This window comes from Myotis myotis, unplaced genomic scaffold, assembly GCF_014108235.1.
Source record: "Myotis myotis isolate mMyoMyo1 unplaced genomic scaffold, mMyoMyo1.p scaffold_m19_p_17, whole genome shotgun sequence".
Classification (NCBI taxonomy): domain Eukaryota; kingdom Metazoa; phylum Chordata; class Mammalia; order Chiroptera; family Vespertilionidae; genus Myotis; species Myotis myotis.
The window spans coordinates 38,323,030-38,336,787 of NW_023416321.1; the positions used below are offsets into that span (position 1 = coordinate 38,323,030).

Consider the following 13,758-nt stretch of genomic DNA (forward strand, 5'->3'; position numbering starts at 1 on the left):
CCAAGGAGCCCTGGCTCCTGAATCTCCTATCTTCCCATCAATTTTGTGAACTCTTGATGTGCTTCCAACACATTTCCTACCAACTTAAGGTAGTTTCTGTTCTACCACCCTAACTGGCATGGCCACACAGAAGGAGCACGTGTAGTCACATACCTCTTGCTGCCTCCTGACGGCTCTGTCTCTAGAGTCTGCATTAAACCAAGGAACCTCACAGCCGCCCCACCACCACCACCACCACCACCAGACATGGAGGAAAGACAGACACTTCAGGGACTAAAGCAGGCAGGCCGATGTCTGGTATTGCAGGGGAATAGCCAGGGTTGGGGTGATCATCTCGATACACATGTTCAATCCTTCAAGCCTGGGGTCAGGGCGGAAGAAGAGCTTTTATCAAGACCCTGTAAACACATCTCCACATGCTCGTACACCAACACAGAAAGGAGCAGCACAGGCACACACTCTGCAGGCACACCCGCATGCCAGGATGACACCTGGGACCTGGCATGCGGCACGTTTCTGGGAAGAGCAGTTCATACATTGTGGGAGAAGGTCAGGCTTGAGGACCTCAACCTGTTGAGCAGCATGTTCCCTCGTGACATTCCCAACAAACAAGTCCCGAGTATTAGTGACGGGGATTACAAAGCAAATGCCCTTTAAGCCAGACAGGTGTGTTCCAGTGGCCACGCCTCTGCTCTACTGAGTGGCTGAGCTCACACCGACCTGCACCTGTGACCTCAGCCCTGTCTGGTACTGGTCTCTCCCTCCCGAGTCCACCAGCCCCGAAGCTCCCACTTTGCTTCAAACCACTTCCGATGATAACATCCTATAAACTCCTGCCCAGCATCTTGTCTAGCTCAGTCCCGAGAAGCTCCACCCACCCTGCCCAGCAACCCAAACACCAGAATCCATTGAAGTCAGAAGAAACTCTCCCAGATTACAGGACTCAAGCCCCAACTCCTCAGCTAGCATCTGAGCCCCTCTGGTCCCAGCCAGTCTCTTCTGCCTACTTTCCCTCCCCTAAAACACACACGTACTCTCCTCTCCTGCCACACCATACCTTCCCCCCTTCCCCCCCCCCCCCCCCCATCATTCATCACAGATCTGTTCCATTTCCCATACCTTGGCCTGGTCTTTTCCTTCCATTGGGAATTCCCTTCCCCCACAACTTCTGCTATTTGCCAGCTCCTAGGCCACCTCCCCAAAGGCTTCTGAGGGATGTAACCCGTTCCTCGGCCCATAGGTGTGCCTCACTAGGCCTAGCTGGTCAGAGGCACAGGTAACAACCTGCACTTGGGATTGGCATCAGAAGTGGGGGGAGTGGGGGAGGCTTGTAGGACTGAACCCTTAGCCTGTAGGGTGTGACGCCATCTCTGGGTAGACTGTCAGAACCGAATAGGATTGCAGAACACCCAGCTGGTGTCAGAGAATTGCTTGGTGCTGTAGGAAGCCCCCACCCACATGGTAATTGGGTGCACAACCCTTTACTAAATATCCTCAGGAATCCTTTTTCTTATCACGGGACAGCTCCCCCCACTTCATGAGCTCCAAGTGTCAAATCCTGGGTTGAGGGGCTGGTCGGCCTGGTGTGGCTCTCCTGGGGGAGAGCTGGGCCTGGAGAACAGGCGTGGGCTGAGCGAGAGTCTAGCTCCTGGAACTTGTCCCATCCACCAATGAGCACAGGGAGGGCACACAGGGGGCAGGGATGGAGCAAGCAAGGGCCAGGAGGTGAGCATAGGGCTGGGTCACTGCCCTGCCCACAGCTGCTGGGAGACAGGCACAGCCTGGCACAGGGAAGGGGGCGATCAGCAAGTAAACAAGCGATTGCCTGGCCGGGCACCAGGGGAGGGGCGAGGAGCTCATGCTCACAGGCGGAAAGAACATGCCGCCCGCCTGGAAGCTGCTGATCTCCTGCAGGGCCCACTGCGCCCAGCTGCTCCGAGCCCAGTGGGAGTCCCGCAGAGCCAGCCCTCCCTGTGGGCTGTGCTAGGGTCAGAGCGTGGGGACAGGGTGGGGGCCAGTGTGCAGAGCAAGGCACAGCCAGGAGTGCTCCTGCTCAGCCCTGTGAGCCCCTTGTGGTTGGGGCGGCTGGGTCTGCGCAGGCTTGGGCACTCCTCCATGCAGCTCCCTGGAACTTGAAGCCACACACCCACACCCGCACCCTCGCAGAAACCTATCTCCAGGACTACGGGTTCGGCCCCTGCCTTTTGTTCAGAGGCTGACTTCCCGGAGAGGGATGTCCTGGGCCTCCTGACCCTGCAGAGTGAGGACACTGAGTCACAGTGGGAAGTCGAGGGTGGAGAGGCCTAGAGACCCATCTGAGCGGCTCCCTCAGTTTCCCCACCTCTTCCTTTCCTGCTCCCACTCCCAGCAGAGACACGGCGAGACTATAAATAGCACAATGGCCCAAAGGCCTGAAATCCATGGGCTTTGTACTGGCCACACTTTAATCAGGGCCTCCTGACAGACAGGCTGAGGACCCCAGGCTAGAGCAGCCCCGTGCTGGGTGCAGGCGCAGGCCCAGGCCTCCCACGGAGGGTGCTGATAGCTCAATTCCCAGCCCCGCCACAGGCACGGCCAGCTCTCTAGCTGGGAGCAAAGACATGGCAGGTGCAGCTCGGTCAGAGTCCCGGAGCCACAGCCAAGGGTGAGCAGAGGCTCTGACACTGCGGAGACCAACAGCGGGTTGCAGACAGGGTGGGTGGGACTCCTCGCTGCGGGACGGGGGCCTCAGGAGTCCTCTGTGGCAGCGTCCGTGCCAGGAAGCAGGCGTTGGCACTCCACATCCTTGTCATCCGGGGTCCCTGTGTGAGGAAAAACTCAGCCAACCCCAAAGGAGGCAAAAGGAGCTCTGGGACCAGGCCTGTCAGGAAGTCCTCTAGCTTCCATTTTCAAAACAAATTCCAAATCCGACCCCGTCTTCAATGCCACCACCACGGTCCCAGCCCCGCTGCTCTCCCTTGAGGCTGCGGAGCCTCCTGTGGCCTCTCTGCATCACTGCCAAGCCCCTACAGTCTGTTCTCAGCACAGAAGCCAGAGTGATGCTTTTGCAGGATAAATCGGTTGCCTTAAGGCTCATCTGCTGGAAAGCCCACAGGGCCCCCATCTCACTCAGAGTTAGAGCCCCAGTTCCCACAAGGGCCCCTCAAAACACCCCATGCTCTGACCCCATTGCTGCCACCCTTATGCCTTTCCCCTGGCTCCTGCTCCAGCTACACTAGCCTCCTTGCCAGTCCTCAAACACATCAGGTTTGCCTAGGTACATCCCACCTCAGGGCCTTTGCACTAGCTGTTTCCTCCCCCCAGACAGCTGCCGGGCTCATGCCCTCAACTCCACATCTTTGCTCCAATGTCACCTGTGCAGTGAGGACCTCCCTCACCATCCTTTTGAAAATTTTAAACGGCCCCTACCTGTTCCTCTCAACCCACTTTTCCTGCTTTATGTCTCCCCGTAGCACTTATCACCTCAAACACATTCCATCTTTTGCTTTTTTTTTGTTTGTTTGTTTCATGAATCTCTGCCTTCTAGAGCATCAGCTCCAGGAGAACTTGGACTTGGCATTCACTTGCCAGCATCTGCAACCTTGCCTGGCACATAGCAAGGGCATAATAACTATTTTTGAATGAATGAATAATGAATGAATGAATTATGAATGAATGAATGAGCAAACAAATAAACTGGCCAGGAGCTGAGGGGTGGCTGGTGCCCCTTGCTCCTATGGGGTTCAGCCCTGAGCCTGGCATGGGTGTGAGGGGAGGAGGTACCTGAGCCAGGCTGCTGGGCCTGTGCCTGGTCCTGCTCCAGGTGCAGTGCAACCTGCAGGAAGCAGCCACCCCCAAGGACGATGGCGAAAGCACAGCACAGGAAACTCTGTTGAAGGCTGAGGAAGCGCTGCAGGTAGGTGTCGGGGCGTCTGGCCCGCAGGACACTGGAGATCTGCGGAGAAGGGAGGCTAGGGCTGCAGGCCCACCAGGGCAGCTTGCAGGCCTTACCACAGGCATTTCCTCCCCAGACCTTCCCCACCTCACACACACTCAGGCCCACCGGCAGCCCAGCCACCCACCTGGCCTTACCAGTCCAATGAGATAGGGGCTGCTAGCGTCTCCCAGGACGTGGCCCACTGTGATCTGAAGCGCCTCTGCGGTCCCCCGGCATTTGGGCAGCACCACTGACTGTAAAGCACAGGAGACCAGGGTAGCTCTCCAAGCGAGGGCAGGGAGTGGGTGCCCCCTCATGCCCCCTCCTGCTTCTCTCCTGCCAAGAACCAGAGGTGTGATAGGCTGGCCCAGGGAATACGATGAGAGGGAGTCAACGATCCCAGTGCCTGAAGCCCCACCACCAAATGGCAGGCCCCACCGAGGTTCAGGAAGACTCCCTGGTCTCCCAGGATGGGGGTGCCAAGGCCCCTGCTGAGGCCACCCCTCTTGAGGGTTTGCTCTTAAACTAGCAGGGACAAGGCATGGCTGGGACAACAGAGGTGGGTGGGGCCTTCCAGCTCAGGGGCCCGGGAAGCAGCAGTGCAGGCTGCCAGGGTGAAAGTGGGTACCCTGCCAGGTGCAGGCATGGTGGGCGCTTGGGCAGGACAGAGGAAGGACAGCTGGGCCTTTCTCTTAAGAAATTCAAGCCCACCCTAGCTGGTTTGGCTCAGTGGATAGAGCATCGGCCTGGGGACTGAAGGGCCCCAAGTTGGATTCTAGTCAAGGGCACATGCCCAGGTTACAGGCTCGATCCCCAGTGGGGGGTGTGCAGGAGGCAGCCGGTCAATGATTCTCTCATCACTGATGTTTGTATCTCTCTCTCACCCTCTCTCTTCCTCTCTGAAAGCAAAAAAAAAATTTTGAAGAAGAAGAAGAAGGAGAAGGAGAAGGAGAAGGAGGAGGAGGAGGAGGAGGAGGAGGAGGAGGAGGAGGAGGAGGAGAAGAAGAAGAAGAAGAAGAAGAAGAAGAAGAAGAAGAAGAAGAAGAAGAAGAAGAAGGAGAAAAAGAAGAAGTTGTTGTTGTTGTTCAAGCCCCACTTGTCAGGGACCAACAGCAGCCTAGCTGGGGAGCCCCACACAGCTCCCTGGAAGAGGGTAGGGAGGTTGGGAATATGAATTCTGGGGTCAGGATGTCTGTGTGACTTTGGGCAAGTTGCTTTCTGTGCCTCAGTCTCCTCCTCCCCACGTGGGGATAATAATAGTGCCTCCCTGGAGGGCTATGCTCTTATCGCTCTTCATCTGGTACCTGGAGGCTTCTGTGGACATTGGATGGAAACAGCATCCTACGACTGTGGGAGGCAGAACGCCTCCGGACATTGGAACATGCTGTGCCTTCTGCCTGGCCGGCCTTCCCTCTCTGGTCCAGCTGGAACATCCCTCTTTGTCCTTTGGGACTGACCTTTGGGTCACCTCCTCTGTGAAGCCTTTCAGAGTTCAGGGACCTGCCCTGAGTTCCCACGGCCCTGGTGTACACCCCTCTCGACTCAGGGAGGGAGCTCCTTGTCAGAGAGCCGTGAACAAGGGGATGGACTGCACTCGTCTGATTTTGCAGAGGGTTCACGGACTGAGCAGCTGCTGTGCCAGACCAGTGGTTTCCAGGAGAGCTGGGCAGCAAAGCTCCGAATTTCTCTTGGGGTCCCTGGGGTACAGCGAGGCACCAGGCACAGAGGGGACTGCTACATAAATCAAGTAGATCTGGAAACTGGTCCCAGGAAAAACCCTGCCTGGACCCACAGCTGTGGCAGGGGCCAGGGTGGGGGGTTCAAGCAGAAGCCACACGGTCCCCACGGAGCAGCCACAGGGGGGCCTCCCACTGCAGAGGCTTCTCCCTGAGAGCTAGGTGTCCCTAGAGCCCATCAGAGAGCAATGAGAATAATCACTAACATGTACTAAATGCTTCCTGTGTGCATATCACTTATATATGTGTACATGTATATATTTATATGTGAATATGTTTTATATGGAATATATATTTATGTGTGTGTATATTTATATATGTGTGTGTGTATATATATTTAAATATATATGTGTGTATATATGTATGTACAGATATACACAAATGAATATACATATGTATATTCAGCCCAGCCAGGAGGGGATATGATTATTATCCACATTTTCTCGGTAAGCAAACCTCCCACAGGAAGGGTGAGTAACTTGCAGGGTCACCCAGCCAGGAAACAGCAGGGCTGAGCTTCGACCCCAGGCCTTCTCCCTCCAGTGCCTGGCCTACTGACCACTCAGCTGCTGGGAGCAAGGAGGAGCCTTTCCACAGTATTTATGTGTTTGTTCTAGAACATTTGGAAAGCAGAGAGAAGGATAAGAAGGACAGGTTCATCCCTAAGCCCTGCAAACAGGTAGCTGGTAGAGACTGGGGTGGGGCATTCCAGGCCAGGGACAGTGTGAGCAAAGGGAGCAGGAGGCCAGGGACTGGGAGCCGCAGGGGGTCTGGTGAGAGGGGCCTCGTGGGTGGGCAGGGCAGAGTAGTTGGCGTCACTCTTGTGGGTGACCCGCTCGTCCTGAGGTCACTGGGGCTGAGCCACTCTTTCCAGGTGCTGAGAAAGCGGGGCCTCCCACCCATCACGGCAACCTGCCAACAGGCCTGAGGAGGAACTGACCACAGCGCTGCACCTTCCCCAAGCACTTCCTTCTCACCCCATAATTATGTGATTACTCACTAGCAGTTCTGGGGAAAAGGACAGGAATTCCTAGAGGCCAGGCCCTGAGTGCCCAGAAAAGCCCATTCGGGGGCCGGAGCTGCTTGGACTCTCAGAGTAAGATCCAGGCAGGCTGCTCCCATCCTCCCTGCCCCCCCAGGGACCCCAGGCAGTGGCTAGAGAGGGAGGTCCCCCAGACCCCCTGCCTGCTCTGGACCCCCTTGTCTCCATGTGGCCAGAGGGCCAGGGCTGGGCCTGCCAGCTGCTGGAGAGCCCAGCTGGTCATTGTAGAAGTGAGAGGCTTTTGGGTTCCCAAACACCCAGGCTTGCTCTATTCTGAGACAAATACACCCCTGTTTTTATTCCCCTCCTTAGAGGAGCTGTTCCCTTTATAGCCTGGGGTATAACCAGCGCCAGCCAAGGGCCCACAGAGATTCAGAGTGGCAACCATCAGGTGCAAACCCCTGGCAGCCTGCCTCCTGCGCTCCCCACTCAGCCCTCACACTGGGACCCGCTGGGAGTGTGAGCAGACAGCTACCTGGAGGGCAGAAGGCAGAGCAGGGAGGTGCTGGGACTGAGTCAGCAGAACAGGAGGGTTACCCTGCAGGAGGTAGGAGGAATCTGCTGGGAGGTGGGAGATGAATTCCAGACCCCAGAGGACAGACCTGGGAGAGGGCGTGAGCTCCCCTCTGCTCTTCTCCCCAGGGCTGGGCTGGAGTGAGCTGACTCTGGGTCACCCCAGGTGGGGCCCAGACAGACAGGGGGGCTGGGCGGGAGCTGGAGCCCACCCATGGTAGGTTCGGGGAAGTTGGGAGCTCCGTCTGGAAGACACAATTGTTAGCCTTCCGGGGAGCAGTGCCCTTGGGGACCCAGCTGGGCTAGGGGGAGCTTGTTGGAGTGGGTCTGAGGTGGGTCTTGGCTGTGATGGAGCCAGATCCTTTTCATCAACAGGATGAGCCAGGACGGGGTCTTCCCAGGGCTCAGGGAGGGAGCTCCTTGTCAGAGAGACGTGAACAAGGGGGTGGACTGCACTAGTCAGGTTTTGCAGAGGGTCCAGGTATGCTGTGAGGAACATCTATGTCAGGATCCCATGGAACGTCCACTAGAAATGCAGGTGCCTGGCCCCCAGTGCAGACCCACTGCATCGGAGCTGAATTTGCAACAAGCTCCCCAAACCTGAATAATGAGCTTTGAGAACCACTGGACCAGAGAGCCCTGAGGTCTCTTTCCCAGGGAGAATCTGGCCTCTCTTATTTGTGGACATGCGGACCAGAGAGCAGTGCTCCTGAGGCAGGACGGACATGGAGGCCGCCTCCGTGGAGGCCTCAGGAGCCCGCAGGATTCGGTAGCAGGGATAGCGCACCTGTCCTCATAGCTGGGGCCTCCTCACTCCCTGGGTCTTGCCCAATGAGGCCACCTGTGCCTCAGGAGCAAGAGCCTGCGCACAGATGGGACCCTTCGGCCATACCCATGTCCCCACACGCTCCCTGCCCTGATCCAGGCTGCTTCCCGCAGCCCTCACCTACCCCCCCTTCTCCCCTCCCTGCTCCTGCCCCATCTCTGGAAAAGCAACACCAGCTTCCCAGGATCTTCTGCCAACTCCAGCTGCCATCCTGTCTCTCCCTGGGCACCGCTTCCTGCGGGCTGGGCCTGCACTCCAGGTCTCCTTCTTCACCTCCCACTCCTTCCTGGCGCTGCTCCCAGCTGGCATCTACTCCTCCTCCCCACATACCAGGTCCCCACAGCTGCCCCTCACCTGTGCTTGGCCAAGGCCACTTCCTCTCTGCCAGGGACCTGAGCTCCCAAGACTGCAAGCGCTGGCCCAGCTCCCACCGACAAAGTGCCCAAAGGCAGTCTCCGCTAAGGGGCTCCCGGAGGGCGGGGAGGCAGAAGAATGGGGCATGAAGCCTTCCCGGGGTGGTGAGCCTTGCTAAGCTTGAGGGCTGGAGGCCTCTGGGCCAGGGAAGGACCCCAGGGAGCACCCAGGGGTCTGGACCACAGCCAGCCGGCCCCCTGGGTAGCTCCCCAGCAGAGCCAGATGGGTCCAACCATGGCTGAGCAGGCCCTAGCCCTCCCCTTTCCCCAACACCTACCCCCAGCACACACAGCCCTACAAAGGGCGCTTCTTGGCCAGGTTAATCATTCCTGCAAACACAGACACTGGGGGACATGGGCGCAGTCTTTGCATATCTCTGGTGCTGTCGCGTGGAAAAGGGAGCAACGCAGTGGGGGGCAGGCGAGGGCGCTGCGGGGGGGCAGATTTCAGCTTCCTCTGACCCGCCTGGGAGAACAGCTATGTGGGGTCAGGGGTGGCTCCCTGTGCCTGAAAGTGGGCAATTCCACAAAGAGCACGTCTGCCAACACGTTCCTGCTTTCCCATTCACCTGCAGGGCTTTCCTGCAGGCTCCCTCGCATGCCCCGCCAGGCCTGTATGGTTACCCCTTTTTACAGACAAGGAAACTGAGGCCCAGGGCCATTCAGCAGGTCCATAGCTGAGTGTGGGCAAGAGCCCAGGTACCCTGTGTGGAGAGAGGAGAAGAGAAGACATGCCCGCCCTGCAGCTGATACAGCCACCCAGAGTCAAAGACCCCGCAGGCCCGTCTACCCCGCTGAGCCTGGGCCCCGGGGAGGAGCAGGAGTGAGCACCCCTTCAGCAGCAGTACTCAAGCAGGCCTTGTCGGCTGATTAAGTGACTGCACTTCCCCACGGCCCTTTCGAACGCAGGTTCTAGGAGCCAGGATATCTCTGGGAGATGGAGGATGAGAAAGCGGGAACCTCTGAACCGCTCTCAGAATCCCAGCCAGCATTCTACCTGCCAGCCAGCGGGCAAAGCTTCTCACATACCATCTCATTTCAGCCTCACAGTAACCCATAGGGCATTTTCATCCCCACTTGCCACGCAGGGAAACCGAGGCTCAGAAGCACTTGCCTTGGCCATACAGCCCGAAAGGGACAGCAGCAGGGCTGAAACCAGGTCTGTTTCCTGAACCCGAGCCCGTGCCCTGGCCACCCCATCCTCAGGACAGCGCTCAGCCAGGCTGCTCGGACTCCCTGTGCCCAGGGATGAGGGCTCTTGGGTGCCCCAAGATCTGGGACCCTGTGTCATCCACAAGCGCACAGCCCTTCGGTGCTCAAAGCCCTTCCCTGGTGTCTCCGAGAAGGAAGAAGGGAGACTGGGAAGAAGGGAGACTCTGGGCCTAGCAGAGGGATGTGGTCAGGACAGCATTCAGCCTCTTACAGCCCCTGGCATGGGAGCTGTGGTGGCCCAGACCCGCCTGGGCTCAGTGGCCAGAGCCCTGAAGTCCAGCATCCCCGCCTACAAGCCCAGAGGGGAGGCCAAGGAGCCTGCTTATTGAAAAGCAGTGTAGTCGAGCAAGAGGGTGGGAGGAAGGGAGCCCTGGAGTCAGGAAGCCTGGGCTCCGGTTCTGGCTCAGGGCCTTGGCATGCTGTGTGCCCTTCATCCGGGCCCTGCCCTCTCTGCGCCTCCATTTGCTATCTGCAAAATGGGTGATAGAGGAGACGCTTAGGAGTGTCAGGGAAGCCCATGGCCCAAGGAACTATTTGGTGACCTTGGTCCCCTACCCCAGGGTCTCCCTCCCAATATCCAGGCCACCTAAGAGCAGGGGTCCAGCCTGAGCCAGGCAGATTCCAGCTCCCCCTGCTCAAAGGCCCCAAGACCAGCCACCCCCCACTCTGATCCCCACACCTACCAGGAGGATATCAGCAACCACTGCCCAGTTGCAGGACAGAAGCAGCTCCCCAAGGGCCAGGAACACCTGTGGACAAAGGGCAGCGGGTGAGGCCCCTGGACCTCAGTCACCGACCCCTCCGAGCAATGGCTCTTCCCGCTGCGGAGAGGGAGACTGAGGCTGCACAGAGGGAGGCCCATCAAGACTTACTGGGATGAGCTCAACCCCCAGTGTGGGGCGAGCAGGAGGCAGCCAATCGGTGATTCTCTCTCATCACTGATGTTTCTCTCTCTTCCTCTCCCTTCCTCCCTGAAATGAATAAAAATATATTTTAAAAAAAAATACTTCTTGGGATGCTGAGTCTGGAACCATTTCCTAGTCCGGCAGCCTCAAGGGTGGGTGGGCATTCCCACGGGGCAAGCTGGCAGCCATGACCCAGAGGGGGGCAGGCCCCGGCCTGGGAACAGCACTCTCTCATGGGCAGCCCCCGGGTCCAGCACTTGAGGTCACCCCTGGGGCCCCAGCAGGAGGCAGCCAGGACTCCAGGCCACCTTTAGAGGGAGGACAACAGCCTGGGAGAGGGCAAAGCCCTTGCCTCCTCTCTGCTCCCCTAAGGCCCGTGGACACTGATGAGGTGCCTATTGTGTGTCCCCCACCCCCACCCCCACCCCAATGTCTGCTGGTAACAGGAGGCCTGTCTCTCCCAGCTCCCTAAACCCCCTCCTCGTGCCAAAGGATTAAGACAATCCTCATTCCACTCACTCAAGAAGAGCTTAATGAAGCAGCAAGAAGGAGAAAAAGAAGTCTTATTTCTCAGAGTTTCCAAGAGCTTATTGGGGTGGAACCCACCATTCCTGGAATCACGGGGCTGTGCCCTGGGCAGCCCAGGCTCTGGCTTCCAAAGGCCTGTGAGCACCGAGGGCAGAGGAACCAAGGGCTCACTGCCTGCACACACACCTACTGTGTGCCAGGCAGGGTCAATCTGTCCCCCACCTAACCTCTCAGCCACCTCCTAAGGTAGATATCATTACACCTATTTCACAGGTGAGGAGGCTCAAGCCCAAGGTCACACAGCAAAACCCTCTCTGGCAAGCCCCTCGGCCCTGTGGCTGGCCCTGTGCAAGGTGAGGGACAGGAAGCTGGGGGGCAGGGAGGGAGGCTCCACAGAGGCCTCAGCAGCCACATGCCCAGCGAAGCTGGCAGGAGAGAGGCAGCGGAAAGCCCGGGACGGGCAGGGCCCCCGCTGGAGGTGGCCCTGAGCAAAGCCCTGGAGGGTGGGCAGGATCGGGCTGGGCTGAGAAGAGCCCATGGCCAGGAGGCAGAGGACCCGCTGGAGCAGAGGCAGAGAGGTGGGCATGCACGCGCCGGGCGGGGAGGCAGGAGGATGGCCCAGTGTGGGGAGAGGGCAGAACCCACCGAGGAGGGGGAGCAGCTGTGTGTTCTCTCGTCTAACCAGGCCCTGGTCCTCTGCACCCAAACTCGGGAACCCTGAGGGCAGGGCGGGTCTCCCTCTGGGCCTAGGCAGAGGGCTGGGCACCCACAGGGTGGGAGGCAGACCTGCTGGCAGGCAGGTCCCAGGCGAGGCCCAGGCAGGCCGCAGGCCCGAATTCCAGCCTGACAGGATTTGTCCCCCCAGCCTCCTGAGGCCACATGAAAGCCTGGGCTGGGCTCACAGCCACCTCCCCTCACATTCCAGCCCCTCCACCTGGACCGCCACCTCCAGCCTGTGGCGGGCACCCGCCCTGGCACCGCACACTCCGCCTCTCCCTGCCCCCTCACAGCCACAGGACATGCTGAAATACACCTTTTCCTTCCTGCAGCTGGGCAGGGTGGGTCCCGAGCCCAGAATAGAGCAGATCAGAGGGAGGCTGCAGCCACAATGGGCCATTCAGGCTGAACACAGCCGCCGCCGAGGGTGCCAGGTTTCCTGACACACCTGGAAACCGGCCCCAAGCCACCAAATCCTCCCCACACGGCGGCGGCTGCAGGGGCCAAAGGCCGGGCGGAGAGGCCGCCTCCCAATCCCACAATTACAGTCTCCTGAGACGGCGGCGGCTCAAGCAGGGGCCCTCCAACAAAGGGGTGTGTCCTCCCCGTGGATGGGCGGCCCCACCCTGCCAGGCTGGGCTACCCTGGGGAGGACACCACCCTCTGGGCCTTGGTTTCCCCAGCCAGGCGGCAATCGGGTGGTCCAGACGCTCTGCCAGGCGCCTCCAGCCTGTGCTTCTACAGCTGGGACCCTCGCCGGGCACGGCTCCTGCTCCCCACAGGCTGCGTGCAGCTTGGGTCTGAGAGCTCAGTGGCGCCCGTCACCAGGTCAGACTCTGGTTGCTAAAACTGAGAAAGGGCTGTGGCTTGAAATGCAGTTGCCGTGAAGAATGTAGCCGACTGTCTGAAGCTACTCCTACGTGGTTGCCTCACCCCCACAGGCCGGCACCTCCTGGTCACCCTCTCCCGATGGCCACAGGCTCCTCTCACTGACCAGGTCCCCAAATGTGCTGTCTCCTGCTGTGCCCCCACGTCGCTGTCCTCACTGGATGAACCAGCCAGGACATAGGCCCCAGACAGATGGCCACCAGCGAGCCCCAAAGCTGCTCTCTGGGAAAGCCTGTTGGACGCCATCACTCAGGCCACACACGGGGCGTGGGCGGGGGAGCACCCCCATACACTGCTCACCCTCACAGCCCTCCCTCCAGTCACTGAGTCCTGTCCATTCTGTATCCTAAACATCTCTCCAATCGCCCGTCCCTCCTGCCCACTGCTGCTGGCCCGGTCCAGGCCTCCCCTCTCCCTCCTCCTCACCAGTTTCCCAGGCCCCAAACCCCCGCCCCAGCGCTGGAGGGGACTTCCAAAAGGGAAATAGGATTCTGCCCTTGTCCCCTCATCGTCTCATCGTGCTCCCCTGCACCCTGACTGAGTCCCCCTGGGCGACAGGGCCTGGGAACGCTGCCCGGAGCCTGAGAACCGTGTTGCCCCTCAGCCTCTGGCCTTTCCCATTTCAGACTCAAGAGGATTCCCCCTTGATGACTAGCCCTGGCCTTGATCACCCCAACCACGGAGGCGGGCACACACACACACACACACACTCACACACACTGTGATGCAGGCACAAAAGCACGCACAGACACATGCGTATGCAAGACCTCACACACACGTGTACACAAGCTTCAGCACACGTGCACAATCTCACATGCACACATGTACATGGACACTCATAACCTGGAACACACACAAAACTCATGCATCACAAGTACACGCATGTGCAGGTCACATGAATGACATTAAAACTCAGGTGGCCAAAGCACCAACCAAGTAGACGGTGGCTGTAAACACTGGTACATGCTCACTTGGTGAAAAACAGCCTAGCATGTGCGTGTGCATGCTTGTGGTCTCATAACATGGACAGCACACACAACCACATGCGCGCACACACGTATG

At 58.9% G+C, this 13,758-nt stretch overlaps 1 protein-coding gene across 1 annotated transcript in view; it reads right to left on the reverse strand.

Moving 5' to 3' along the window:
• Window positions 1–2,404: 2,404 nt before the first annotated feature.
• Window positions 2,405–13,758, reverse strand: part of SPNS3 (sphingolipid transporter 3 (putative)) — a 42,884-nt gene continuing 31,530 nt past the window's right edge. The window contains exons 9-12 of the mRNA XM_036338787.1: window positions 10,342–10,407; window positions 4,072–4,170; window positions 3,763–3,934; window positions 2,405–2,801 (exon numbers count right to left, since the gene is read on the reverse strand). Of these exons, the coding sequence (XP_036194680.1) occupies window positions 2,728–2,801; window positions 3,763–3,934; window positions 4,072–4,170; window positions 10,342–10,407 (411 nt within the window). The 3' untranslated portion in view covers window positions 2,405–2,727. The remainder of the gene's footprint in view (window positions 2,802–3,762; window positions 3,935–4,071; window positions 4,171–10,341; window positions 10,408–13,758) is intronic.